Source organism: Podarcis bocagei, assembly GCF_964188305.1.
Source record: "Podarcis bocagei genome assembly, chromosome: 15".
NCBI lineage: Eukaryota > Metazoa > Chordata > Lepidosauria > Squamata > Lacertidae > Podarcis > Podarcis bocagei.
In genome coordinates this window covers 23072306-23086710 of record NC_138141.1, presented here as the reverse complement: position 1 = coordinate 23086710, position 14405 = coordinate 23072306, and the positions used below count along the sequence as shown (strand labels likewise).

Genomic DNA, 14405 nt, shown 5'->3' with positions numbered 1-14405 from the left:
TGCAGGGGGTTGGACTAGATGACTCTCGTGGTTCCTTCCAACTCTACAATTCTATGAAGCACCTTTCGTGGGCTATTGCTGAGAAAATAACTGATAACTCAAAAGGGATTGATTCATTGATTGAAGGTCGTTAAAGGTAAAGGTAAAGGGACCCCTGACCATTAGGTCCAGTCGTGGCCGACTCAGGTTGGGGCGCTCATCTCGCTTTATTGGCCAAGGGAGCTGGCATACAGCTTCTGGGTCATATGGCCAACATGACTAAGCCGCTTCTGGCGAACCAGAGCAGCGCATGTAAACCCCGTTTACCTTCCCGCCAGAGCGGTACCTATTTATCTACTTGCACTTTGACGTGCTTTTGAACTGCTAGGTTGGCAGGAGCTGGGACAGAGCAACGGGAGCTCACCTCGTTGCGGGGATTCGAACTGCCGACCTTCTGATCAGCAAGTCCTAGTGCTTAATTGCTGGCATCTCTATCAGCGGAGTACACAAAAATGACGAAAAGCGTACGAAGGTTAAAATCAGTTAGAATTAATGATAAAAATGAGGGAAACAAATCCTTAAAATGTCTGCTGAAATGGAAAGATCTGAAGCTCGAGAGAGAAAAGGCGTCTCTAATTTCAGCTAGGAGGGAGTTCTATCGCCATGCTCCCGGTAATAAATACCGGACAAATTTTATGCAGTAGCGTAGCCGTTTATTCAATACACAGATGAAACTAGGTCTTAAAGATGCACTCTCCAAAGCAGTATTTTTCCTGGGGAACAACTGCCTGTAACAGATAAAACAATGTTTGTGCTGTTCCTGAGACATTACGATACCGCCCATTTGAATAATTGCCATGAATCGATAAGAATTGCTCATGTCAATGTACAACTTGATCCCTGTTTTAGGGTTGGGTGGTGGAGGCGTTACGCTGCTCATTTATTATTGCATGTAAAAATCCAATAAATTTTATTTTTTTCAGAAAATAAATAAATAAATACAAAAAAAGAACATTGATTTGTACATCGCGAGAGAGACACTGCTCTCAATGAAGAAGGTCACATTTCGGTCAGCTCCTTGGCTTGTTTTATCCCATGGAAGTGTGCTCAGAATCACAGCTCGAGAGCTATGAACTAGGAAAGCCCCACCCCCCATGGACATTTTGGGGTCTCTCTCAGTCTCCACATTGCCCTCTCAGTCTCCACCTGCAATTTGGGAATTATAATACTGGCCTACTTTACAGGATTGTCCAAGACAAAGTATATGACGTGTTCTGATTCCCCACCCCCCCTAAATAATTTTCTATTGTCGGCAAGTACTACTGCCATCCACATGGTGAAACTGAGCTGAAGACTCATTCGCTTGAATGGGATATTTGGGACAAGATGAAAAATTTGATTGTTGGATAAAAATGGAGATATTGTATTGGCCTTCTCCAACTTGGTGCTGTCCAGATTTCAAGACTACAATTCCTATCAGCCAACATGGCTGTATGATGATCCTGGGGCTGATGGGAATTGTAGTCCAGAACACCTAGAGGCCACCCCTCCCTGGCTGGGGAATGTTTCCTTATATAGTTGCTTGTAACTAACACACCAGCCAGGAATCAGATCCAGCCCTGCTGGAGCTAAGAGGTGGAAGACAGGACTCAAGAAAGCTGGGATTGTCCTCTGTTCTCATGGCTGGGAGTTGTGGCATTCTATATAAGCCACCATTTATTTTTTAGGTTAGCTATGAGGCAGCTAAGCAGCTTTCAGCATTACACCTAAATATAGTTCCTTTGGGATGATTTGGTGGTGGCATATGTGTTTGTTGGGTTTGACTAGTGGTATAGCTTCTCTTGATTTTATTTTTTTTTGAAGAATTCAAGTGTTGATTCAACCTTATGGCCTGTCTGAATCAACAATTTGAAGACTTTTCAGTATATGAGATCTCTTCACTGTACCCAAATGGTTTATTGATGGTGGTGTCAATCCAGAGGTGTCAAATGGGGGGGGGATAGGAGGTAATCAAATAAGCACATAAATATGTTGATTAATGCAGTTTATGGCTGCAATCCTGCTCCTGCCCACTTAGGAGTAAGTCCCATTAAGCTAGGTGGTGTTTACTTTGTGTAGACGTGCATATCCTTGTGCTGTAAATCTCCTGTAGGGCAAGGTAGATATTTCCTTATCACACAATTCTATAATGTCTATGCAGAAGGAAGTCCCATATTCAGTTCAGTAGAGCTTACTTATTAGTAGGGATGGGCAAATATGTCAGTTGCAGTTTCTCATTTTTCCATTCCTAAATTCAGTCCTCCACATTTCCATATCAGCTTACATTAAAAAAAAAAGTAGTCACGAAAATTCGGCAGCATTTTTAGTGCAGAGTTCTCCGAATATTCAAACTTTTGTATGCAATTTTGCCTAATTGACACATTTTTGCAATACCATTTCCCCCGACATAGTTCAATGCTGTATGCTATTTTCACCAATAGATGCGTTCTGATGCACACTTTATCCCAGTATATGCATTTTTTGGGGGTATAGTTTACTTAGCTAGGCTACATTGCAAAGTTCAGACAAGTCCAAATTTCGAAGAATGGCTGTGATTTGCTTGACATGTTGTTGCAAACAGAATTGGATTTATCCCTCATCTCCACTTACCGCTAAGCCGCCATAAGACTGCAACTTTTTGCCTTCTCTCTATATACACATGAATGCATATGTGTGCATACACACTTGGACTGCCGGAGTCAAGGGGAAATGCCAGCAGCTTTTCAGGTGTGTGTGTGTGTCTCCATTTCACAAACCCAAAGCAGGCATTCTTGAGAAGTGAGTAGGCTTCATAGCCACACCGAAGTCTGAGCTGCAGGCAAGCCTCCTGTGTAGCCAGAGAGACGCCGCCGCCCCTGGGAGATCAAGGGCAGTTTTCTGGAGCACAGGAAGATTAGCACAAATTATCCCCCTGAGCACCGGAGAGAGTTCTGGATGGCAGAATCAGGACACGGCACGGTATAAAAACCCTTCCCGTGAAAAGCACCATGTGGAAACCGACAGGGCAACCTGTAACCTCTTTATCTGTTCTTTCTGAAAATCGTTGCTTGGAAATTCCGTGATGAGAAGCACCAGCATTTGCCTTGACATCGCAGGGAGGGAGCAGTAGCAGCTTTTAACTGCGGTGCAAAAAATAACACTTGTGACAGCTGGAGCAGTCTTCCGACCCCATGCTGATGCCTGTTTAGGAACGGGAGCAAGGAGTCTGCACAATTGTCACAGCTCTTAGGTTTGTATTGCCAAGAGAAAACATCTGCCATGGCCACTTTGAGTGCACTACAACAAGGGAATATCTGCTTCAAGGGGAAGGGAAGTGCTGCTTCTGGGTTTGGAAATAAGTTCAGCTGCAAATGGGCATTTTTTCAGATGCAGGCAAATTTCAAATTATTCCTACTTCACTGCTGGCCTCGTCCATTCTAGCATAGATCACAGCTAAAGATTCCTGGTAAATCTCTGGTAATCAAGCTGGCAGGCTGTAAAAAACCCAGTCTGATTGCCAAGAGCAGCACAATGGCAGTGGCATAGCATGGGAGGACCATGGGGCAGTTGCCCCGGGTGCAAAATTGTTAGGAGCACAAAATTTTAACACCCGGTGCTGCCTCAATACAGGTGCATACTTCCATCACTGGGCTCTGTTGAACCAGGAAGTGACCTCTCCAGACATTGGAACAACTCTTCTTTTCTTAAGTCTGTGGCTGCAATCTCTTAGGTGACGTGGACACTGTTAAGTAGTTGAATGAACATATGTACTCCATCTGTTTCCCTCCCACCCACCCTTCCACACGGCCCCGGGTGCTTGCAACCCATGTTACACCACTGCAAGGTGGTCCAAGATTTGATGTCTGCCATTTCCTCTTGAGATAGCCTAGGCCGCCGAGTCAAGAGACTGTCAGAGGCTTGCATGGCAGTCAGGATCCATAGGCTTGGAGCATGTATGGAGATCTTGTTGGTGGAGCCAGGGAGAACCCTCCAGTATCTCAATTTAAAGGAAGTTGTAGACTGTGAAATCCAGCTGGATGGGCTTTGGCAGTGTGGAGCAGCTGGAAGAAGCCAGATCCTTGCTTCAGAGAGTCTGCAACCATCCTTGGCGTGGAGGTCAGTAACAGGCAGAGTTGAAGCCAGTAAGAGGCAGAGGTAATTCAGGTTTTGTCTCCATCTTCTTCTTTGATAAGTTCTGCAAAGGCACCAATGAGACGAAGGAGGAAGAACCCATAGCCAGTGCCAGCTCCCGCAGTGGTTGTAAGAAAAAAGGTAGGACAAGTGAGGACTGGCTGAGGTCAGATTGAGGTTGGTTGGGCAATGCCCTGTTTCCCCTACAGGCCACTGGCCTGCAGGATTTGTGGTTTAGTCCTTCCTCCAGCACTGGCATTTTCTGCCCAGTTTCCTTCGAGGTGAATATCCACCCATCTTTCCAAACATGATTCATGTCTGGCCCTAAAGATCCCTCATCTTTGGAACGAGCTCTGGAGGTCAGCGGTTCCTTGGTTCCTCCCAATCCAGCTTTTCTTATGTGAAGCACCTTGACAGTTTCCTGTCCATAAAAGATGCTTCCTACTTCATAAGAGCATAGAATTGTAGAGTTGAGTAGGAACCCAAGGGTCATTTAGTCCAACCCCCTGCAATGCAGCTGTCCCATATGGGGATCGAACCTGCAACCTTGGCGTTATGGGCACCACGCTCTAACCAACTGAGCTATCCAGGTTCCGTTTGCTTATTGCTCGATTATTGCACAACAGCCCATTGGGAAGTCAAAGTCAGCATTTCGGCAGATGTCCATTTTCAATGGGAAGCTTTTCTTTCGTTTTTTCGTTCTTCCAAGCAAAATATTTCTTCGTTGTTTTCCTCCTGGCAAAATTGAGGATATCAAGCATAAATGCCCAGGAGACCACATACATTGCCAGGACGCCACCCCTCAGCATCCAGATGGTGTTGGGCGAAGTCATCACCGACTGTACAATCCATGCTCCACCGGCGATGCGCAGCCCCAGGAAGAGAAATACGAAAAGGTAATCCACCACATCCCCAAGGAGGTTGTGATAGCGCCCCATCTCCCGTAGGAACCAGCGTAGTTGCAGCAAAGGGTTGGTGATCTCGCTCACGAAGACGACGGCGTTGATCTCGGTGGCAGACTTGCCAATCATCAGCACGAAAGCCAGGCCGCTGACGCTGAGCATGTGGTGGGAGAGCATCAGGTTGCCTTCGCTCTTGAAATAAATGCACCAGCTCAAGTCGAAGAGGAAATATCCCAGCGACAAGCACATCAGGCAGACCTGGAGAGCCGTGTTGGGGTAGCCTGGAAAGACGAGAAAAAAAGGGTCGACTGAGTTTGCCATCCTAGAATCTCAGAATTGCAGAGTTGGAAGGGACCATAGGGTGCAAATCTAACGTTGCTTGAAATGATAAACTGCTCTTTAAAATACAGTTGTCAAACATCTTGGTACTCAGATGTTTTGGCTTCCGAACGCTGCAAACCCAGAAGCTCACTTCTGTTCTGGTTTGCGAACGTTCTTTGGAAGCCGAACGGCCGACAGGGCTTCCATGGCTTCTGATTGGCTGCAGGAGCTTCCTGCTGCCAATCAGAAGCCGAGCTTTGGTTTCTGGACATTTTGGAAGTCGAACAGATTTCTGGAACGAATTCTGTTCGACTTCTGAGGTACGACTGCAACAAAAAACACATTTTACACACTGAAAATCCAATGCTTTTGCCATTTGATGTCCCAGACCTATTCCCATGCCTTTTTGATCCTCTCCATCACCAAAATTCAAAAGAGAAACTTACCCTGAAAAGAGTATTTGGGAATGATATCAACTATCATGTTTATGCATCCAGAGGTCAGATTCTAAAACAGGAAATCTGGTATTGAAGTGTGTGTGTGTTGCATGCATGCAAAACTCAAGCCTTGGTTCTGTGAGATACAGTACTCCATAACTATTCCCAGAACAACTTCTCAGTTTTTAATAGCTTCTCTCCCACATGCTCGGGGGGGGGGGGGAGTCATAATTCAGTGGCCTCTCCAGGTCAGGCTGAGAGAGACCCCTGAGTCTGAATTCTTGGAGAGCCGTTGCCAGTCAGAATAGACAATACAGGATGGACCAAAAGATATGTGGGAGGCAGTTTCCTAAGTTCCTAAGTGGCATTGGGGCAAATTGCTGTGGGTTTTCAAGGCCACTGAGAATTCTCATTACTCAGATAGACTGCTCCTGCCTGGAAGCTCTTCTGCCAGGAAGTCTGCTGGTGGTGCAGCTCCTGATGCTGCACGCCCTTCATTTAATTCTCCACTACAGCCTTGGCAGCTTTCAGCATTGCACCGTAGGCAGGGAACTAATAAGAAGCTGCATCGTTGCCCTTCTGGCTTGGCCTGCTGCTCATACTAAGCCTTGGAATAGGCTGACGTCTGGTTTTTCATCAGCTACAAAAGCATGCCTGGTTATGCTACACTGAAAAATCAACACAGTTAGCATTATTATACAATACAGTCGTACCTTGGATCCCAAATGCCTTGCGAGTCAAATGTTTTGGCTCCCGAAAGCCGCAAACCCGGGAGTGTTCCGGTTTGCAAACTTTCTTTGGAACTCGAACGTCCAGTGGGGCTTCCACAGCTTCTGATTGGCTGCAGGAACTTCCTGCAGCCAATCAGAAGCTGCACCTTGGTTTCCAAACATCTTGGAAGTTGAACGGACTTCTGGGACGGATTCCGTTCGACTTCTGAGGTACCACTGTAGTATATTTGATGCCCATTTTGTGCCTTTGCCCAGATGGTGCCCTGGGCCCCCTGATCACCCTAGCAGTAATTACACAAGTGGAGAAAAGGGGATTTGCAGCTGGTGTCAGTAGCTCAGATGTCATTCAGCCAAATGGCTTAGAGTAGGAGCAGGCTCGGAGGAATTTTTAGATACTCCCACAAGGACAACAGGTGCCTCGTGAAACAGTTATAAAGACCTAATCCTGGCGATCAGGAGCTGAACTAAATGCAAGCGAGGGCTTGCGAGGACACAGCAAGGGGAGATGACATTCAGGCGTGAATTTGTTCCAAGTGAAACAGAGGAGCGAAAGGCAAGGGCAAAGAAGGAAAGTGGCAAAAGATGGTGGGTCATCTGACAGCAGGGTAGCGGAAGCACCACCATTTGGGGGTCACTGTTAAAGTTCTAGTCCTCATTGTTATGGGTGAAAGCTTGAAATCATGTTGGCAGTGTGCACTAACATGCTCAGGACTAGTAAGCAATTGCAACCACCACCAAGGATATGATATCTAAATAATAATAATAATAATAATAATAATAATAATAATAATAATATAATATTATTATTTATACTCCACCCATCTGGCTGGGTTTCACAAACCACCCTGGGCAGTTCTCAACAGAACATTAAAAACACGATAAAACATCAGACATTAAAAACTTCCCTAAACAGGGCTGCCTTCAGATGTCTTCTAAAAGTCAGACAGTTGTTTATTTCCTTGACATCTGATGGGAGGGTATTCCACAGGGTGGGCGCCACTACCAAGAAGGCCCTCTGCCTGGTTCCCTGTAACCTCACTTCTCACAGTGAGGGAACCACCAGAAGGCCCTCAGAGCTGGACCTCAGTGTCTGGGCAGAACGATGGGGATGGAGACGCTCCTTCAGGTATAATACTGCATAAGGTTCTTGGGAATTGTTGTACTTGCTTATTATCTACCTATCTGTCTTTCTGTCTGTCTGTCTTAATAATAATAATAAATTCTGAGGCTAGCAATTCACCCTTTTTTTGGCCACTGAACCTCCAGCAAAAATAAACTGGAGATCTCAGATAACAGTTGACCTTTCCTGAAGCATCTTAGGAACTGCCATCAGGACCCACGCTTCGGAAATTGCAGAGATTGTGATGTCATTACAGGGCAAGTCTGATTTGTTCCCAGACCATGCAGACATTATGGTAATCAATCAGCGTAACCAGTGGCCATGCAGGGTAGCAAGCAGTTTGCTGGATTTTAGCAGAGACCCGAGTTCAGGTCCCTGCTTAGTCGGTCATTATCACTCATAGGATGTCCTACCTCATAGGATTATTGTGAACTGAAAACAGAATGGGAATGACATGCAAGTAATGTATAAAGTACAACAAATGACTGAAAAAGTAAAAGTAGGGGCATAATAATGTTTTGTTTTCAAAGGAAGGTGTTAGAAGGTCACAGTTTACCTGTATACCAAGGCTTCCAACCTGGAAACTCTGACCCCCTTTCCCCAGATATTCAGAGAAGTGGAGGGGCTCAGTGCTAAGATGGGACCCTCTGCACATGGCCAGAGGTACTTCCTTTTTTCATTCGCTTCCATATTCTAGCACTTGTGACAAGTTCTGAAGATGAGCGCTAGCAAGTCATAGTTCAAAATAAATCCAGTGTACATTTTTAGTTGTGTAAGGGAGCGTAGAGAATCATTGTGGGCACAGAGGATGAAATAATGGACCCTATCCAGCAACATGGACTCTCTGCTTGAAACAGATAAGTCCACATTCTATGGAGATATTATTTATATAATTCAAATATCATTTCAAAAGTACTAGAACCTTGCTGTTAAAAAGAAGAAGAGGTGGATAAAATCCCAGCAACAAAAGCTGAGAGTTGTAGGAAGCAGAAATTCTGCAGGGGGTGGGGGCATGGGGAACGCCGCAATCTGCAACTATAAATGGGGTAATGCATTTCTTCATTTTGCAGAATTTACAGGCCAGTTTTTGGCATGTCTACTCAGAAGTAAGGCCCAACAAGTTCAATGAAGTTTCCTCCCAGGCCATCAGCTTTCCACAACCAGGTGCCTTCCAGATGTTTGGGACTACAACTCTCACCAGTCCAAGTTGGCACCGTCGTGCTGGCTGGTGCTGATGGGAATTATAGTCCAAAAGAGCTGGAGGAGGGCACCAGGTTGCAGAAAGCTGGTGTCTAGGAATGTGGTCTCCTGTTCTCCTTCAATCGGCTGATCCGGGACAGAGGGGCGAAGTTTGTGTGTACCAGAGGAAAGAACAATTATGACAGGGTAGAGGAGTGAGGCAAGAAGACTCAAGTGAGCTGGATGGAAGGCGAGGCAGGAATGGAAGCGGCGAAGTGGATGGAGCCGGGAGTAGACGATAAAGTGCAGGAATAAGACATCAGGTGGAGATCAGAATGGTGGGAACCTGGGTTAGGGGAAGCAAGGACAAATGGGAGTCAAGGGTCTGAGCTACAAATCAGGAAGATGCTAGTTGGAATGTCTTAGCCAAGCCACTGCTCTCAATGCAGAGAATGGCTTATTCTGAGTCAGACTGTTCCTCCATGTGGCTCAGTATTGTCTCTACAGCAGCAGCTCTCCAGGGTCCTGGGCAGGGGCACATTCCCAGCCCTACCCCGTGATGCCACTGGGGATTAAATCTGGGGCCATTTCTGTGCATAGCAGATGCTCCAGCACTGAACTGCAGCTCAGCTTCTCCTGGATAGAAAATGAGGATGATGATACAGACCTACCTTTCGGGGTCATTGTACAAGTTACAAGTGAAGCTCTTTGAACATCCCAAAGCGCTTTATATAAGTGCTACATGGCATTATTTGTACTCAGTGAACAATAGAGATGTGAATGCCTGGAATCCGCCTCCTACCCCCACCCCCCCACAGAAAAAACAAATTTAAAAAATGCCCCATATCCCAATTTTCTCTAAGTTCATAATAAAAGAAGTTGGGGAAGAAACTGGAAAAAATGGCAGGGAAATGGAATTCTCCACCCTATTTTTCCTGGGATGTTTTTTTCCCTGGGCCTTCAGATCTCTAGGAGCAATTGGGGTTGCAAATCATACTCTCAGCCAATGGTGTAGTGGTTAGAGGGTTGGACTAGGACCCAGGAGATCATTCATTCATTCATTCATTCATTCCTGCTCATCCATGAAGCTCACAGGGCGTTCTTGGGCCAGTCACAGTCTCTCAGCCTAACGTACCTCTCAAAGGGTTGTTGTGAGGATAAAGTGAGGAGGTGGAGGAAAGATGAGATGTAAATGGAATGAATGGATGGGTGGATGAATAATGTCACAGCGGAGGTGTGCTTTTGGGATGAGGATGGGACAGCAGGCAGAGGTTTAGCCGTGGTGGGTGAGCAGAGCAACTGCACCCACATTTGACCCTCTGTTACCTCTGACAACCCCCTTGAGGATGAACCACCTCTGCGTACCTGCATGAGTCAAAGGCCAGGGCCCGTCAATCAAAGCGATGTAGCCGGAGAAGAAGGTGACAATTAGCCCATGCAAAAGGGTGACCAGCCGGCAGCTCCATTCGTGGCTGCGATGCTTGTTCTGGTACAAGAAGCCGCCGTAGAGTGACAGCCAGAGCACAAGGCTGCAGATAACTTGCAGAATGATGACGATCATAATCTTGTAGCCAAAAAAGAGTGGGGAGAGAAAGGTATGGATTAAGTCAGTTACAACTGGGGACTTAAGGAAGTGACGACTTCTGTCCTGTTGCGGTTTCATTGCAATCAGCGCTGTTTCCACTCTGCTCAAGTTCGGCTTCTGCTAAAATCAACATTATGCATCTCACTATCTGCCATTGTTGAAACTTATGTAATTAATTAATTTCAGTTGATGGGAGAAAGGTCAGAACCAGTGCAGAAAATAATTATTTGTGTAAAGTTCAGAGACCAAGAACAATTGCAGTGAATACCAAGCATATTGGCTTGCATGATTTCTGATTGTGACCTCGGACGAACTTGCAAATATTGGGATTGACCAATAGTTTGACTCAGTATATAAGGCAGCTTCCTATGTCTTAAGGGAAGGGCTGTAGCTCAGTGGTAGAGCATCTGCTTTGCCTGCAGAAGGTCTCAGGTTCAATCCCTGGCATCTCCAGGGAGGGCTGGGAGAGACCCCTGCCTGGGGGGAAACCCTGGGAAGCCACTGCCAGTCAGTGCAGATAATATGGAGCTAGATGGATTGATTTGGTACACAGTAGTTTCAGACATTCCTATGATTGCAACAATAATATTCTGAATGCTGAAACCTGCTGTTGCCTGTTCAGACACTGTATTTGCAATAGCAAATAAGCAGCTATGATGGTGGGCGTGGAAAATCACAGATATTTGTGGCATCCCTAGCTGCAGGCTTTGACATGGTTAAACTTTATTCTGCCTTTATTTTATTTTTAAAGCCTAGCTTTAAAATCTGGAAAGTCACTGGCCCTGTGAAACAAACCCTGGTCGTTTGTGCAAGCAAAAGAATGTAGAGCTCAGGCAGGAAAAACACAGAGTTCATCCCAGTCATATCAGTGCCTTGTGTAAGCAGATGGCCCACATTGCCCAAAAATTCCACACCAAATAACCTGAATTCTGAGAGCTGTAGGAATTATGCATATTAACAGAAGTTATGTAAATACGCTTCCATTTCATGTTATCATGTGATTCATATTATTTTGCACAATTCTGATTTTGTTAGGGGATGGTAGTTCCTCAGGACACTGATCTCTGTCCCCTGATTGCTGGAAATGTTGAGTCAACCTTGCCATGTCCAGATTCCAGCCCAAGCTGACCATGTACTTTGACGCATTCTGACTCAGCCATAAGGGCTAGAAACTTGCCCTGATTTTTTAAAGCAGAGATTCTCAAGATGTTGATTACTGCCTCCAGGACCAAATGCTGCCTTTTTCTGGAGACACACAAACAGGGGCAGCCTGTCCTGCTTCGCTGCCTGAGGCAAAATGAGAAGGTGCTGCCCCTTCTCAGTGGAAGCTCGGCTTACCAAAGTTGTGCAGCGGCAGTGGCTTTCTGTAAGATCTCCAGTGGCAGGGGAGGTGGGGTTTCCATGGGGGCACTGCCTCGTGGGATTCTGTCGCTCGAGGCAGCTGCTTCAGACTGTCTCTTGGGCTGGCTGACCCTGTTTCTACATAGCCCTGCCTTGCACATTATTTGTTTCAAAAATGCAGTGGAAATCTTAAAGGTGGACTTCTTCCCTTTAAGTAGGGTATGGAGCAGGGGGCACCTGCTGTGCTTTAAGAAATCCCAACTGCTCTCTTGCTTAAGGGAAACTTGCTATACAGGTTCCACAAAACAATGGCCTGTTTCAATATGTAAAGGGACGGCCATTCAAGTGGTTACTTAATTAGGTCAACCACTTAAAAACATCCCTACATAATTTTTGATCAGCTGAAGAATGACAAGAGGATGGACTCCGTGCATATTTCCCCAGGACTTGACTTCCTGTGCACAATCACTGTTAAAATATGAGTAAAAGTTCCCTGGAGCTGTTTGGAGAAAGAGGGAGAAACTGGGGAAACTAAATCCAACTTTTGCTTGCCCTCTCCAACAGCTGCTTGGTGTCATCACACTCATCACCTTTAACCAGGGTTACACAAACACAAACTCAGAGCCTATACTGCGAACATTATCAAGGCGATCAGCCCTATCCATTACTCTTTTATAGGGTACGTGGGTGGCACCGTAGTGTAAACCACTGAGTTTCTTGGGCTTGCCAATTGTAAAGTTAGCAGTTCAAATCCACTCGGCGGATCCCTGTCCCTGCTCTTGCCAACCTAGCGGTCAAAAGCATACCAGTGCAAGTAGATAAACAGGTACTGCTGCTGTGGGAAGGTAAACATCATTTCCATGCACTCTGGCACTCATAATGGAGTCCTGTGAGCTGGAAGTGATTTAGTCATGCTGGCCACATGACCTGGAAAAGCTGTCTGTGGACAAATGCTGGCTCCCTTGACATCTGAAAGCAGAGAGGAGTGCCACACCCCATAGTCTAATTTGACTGGAATTAACCATCCAGGGGTTCTTTACCTTTCTTTTTCTTTTTACTCTTTTACAGAAAGGCATTTTCCTTTATCTGAGTTTTCTACAGCAGTTGACAAAGCTGTGGGTGGAGCATGGGGAGGACTGCAACCCTGGCGCAAAACTGAATAAGCAAAGGAAACAAGACCCCAACCGGGGGAATCAAGTGAGCCTTCTGCTCATTGACAATTTCAAAATGGATGGAGTTGCAAGAGACACCATCTAGTGGCTCACCCTTGTAATCACAGTTGTCAAATTTGGGCTGGGAAAGGGGTTTCTATGAACTAGGAGTTGGGCATTTGGTCTGAGTACACACTCCAGTGCTGGTTTGGGATGCAGTGTAAACACGACTTTAGGCACAATCCATATCTACCCTGTATGCAGTTTTAGTTTTCTTGAGGAAGAGGGGCCAGAGCTCACCACGAACTTCTCCCTCATTCTCTTAGAATGGCAATGGTGCCCACCTAAGTGGTGCCAGAACTGAGCTCCGATGAGCTCTGACTGAAAAAAAGCCCTTCCTCTATGTATCCTTTCATTTCTTAGGAAATGCTGCATTTTGATGCGTTTCCCCCTCAAGCCAGCTTTATTCCAAATAGAGAAAAAGAATGACCCAGCTGTGTTTTAGGCCAGTAATGTGTACACAACCTTAATGGTTCTGGTCCCCTAAGTTTCTAGCAGCAGAGATATGACAGGCACCCTCACTTTTGACTTCCAGGTCTCTCTTGAAGACTGTTTAATGCCAACAGGCCTACACACTTGTTTAAAATGATCTTGAGTAGACAGTCATCTTAAAAGCTTATCATCATCATCATCCTCACTAAAATTTGTATACCGGCCTATACCCGTAGGTCTCAGGGCAGTTCACAAGATAAAAACACACGATGAAAACACAAAATACACAACAAAAACCAAAACAAGAACCCAGTAATTTTGCTGTGCGGTGCCCTGATGCTTTGTGAGAAGGTGGAATATAAAAATGTTTACACATAAATAAGACCAATCTCTGGTAGGACATGAAGATCAATGAGCTAGCAAACAGCTCCGTATAATCTGTGTGTTTTCCAGGTATTTTTTCCCTACTCTTTCCTCACCTCCTTCTGCTACTTAGCCCCTGGTGAGTTCACCACCCCTACAAGGAAAATGAAAGTTACAGGGGCACGATTCCCACCAGGTACTCACAAACAAGTTCCTTGAAACAGGAATGGCTGTGACTCCACCAGCAGTCCAGCAAACAGCCAGTGGCCTCCTCTGTAACTTCTTGCTGAACGAAGGACTGTATTTGTCTCAAAGGGCTCGCAGAGCTCGCACAGAAACTCAGGAAGCAGTTTTAACTTCCTGGTCCCAGTAGCATGGAGGCCAATTCCCCCATGTGCATTATGAGTCACTGGGCTCCCCGGTCTCTTATAACCTTCCAGTTGAGGGCTGGTTGGCTTATTATGACTGCTGGTCCTTCACATTTCCTTTTTATGACAGGCTTACTACGTCTGTTGCTGGGCAAGTAAAACCAGATTCTTTTGTGATTATACTTCAGAAGGACCTGAGTGAAAAAGTGCTGGTTGGTGAGGACAATTGGCTGTTAGGAAGAGAATAGTCCTCCTCCTCCTCCTCCTCCTCCTCTCTGGGCTCTTTG

The 14405-nt window shown here is 45.8% G+C and overlaps 1 protein-coding gene across 1 annotated transcript; it reads right to left on the bottom strand.

The window, feature by feature from the left end:
- Window positions 1–932: 932 nt before the first annotated feature.
- LOC308574654 (TLC domain-containing protein 5-like) lies at window positions 933–14197 on the bottom strand. Its single transcript, XM_081172763.1, has 3 exons — window positions 13955–14197; window positions 10184–10382; window positions 933–5311 (listed from the first exon to the last, which is right to left on the bottom strand). The coding sequence occupies exons 2-3, from the start codon at window positions 10377–10379 to the stop codon at window positions 4773–4775; spliced, it is 735 nt and encodes a 244-aa protein (XP_081028889.1). The 5' UTR covers window positions 10380–10382; window positions 13955–14197; the 3' UTR covers window positions 933–4772.
- Between the last annotated feature and the right edge of the window lie 208 nt (window positions 14198–14405).

Excerpts from the sequence above, each read along its gene's own strand:
- LOC308574654 (XM_081172763.1), bottom strand. The coding sequence starts at position 10,379 with ATGATCGTCATCATTCTGCAAGTTATCTGCAGCCTTGTGCTCTGGCTG. Across the intron at positions 5,312-10,183 it reads CTGGCCTTTGACTCATGCAG|GCTACCCCAACACGGCTCTC; the intron begins GTACGCAGAGGT and ends TCGTCTTTCCAG.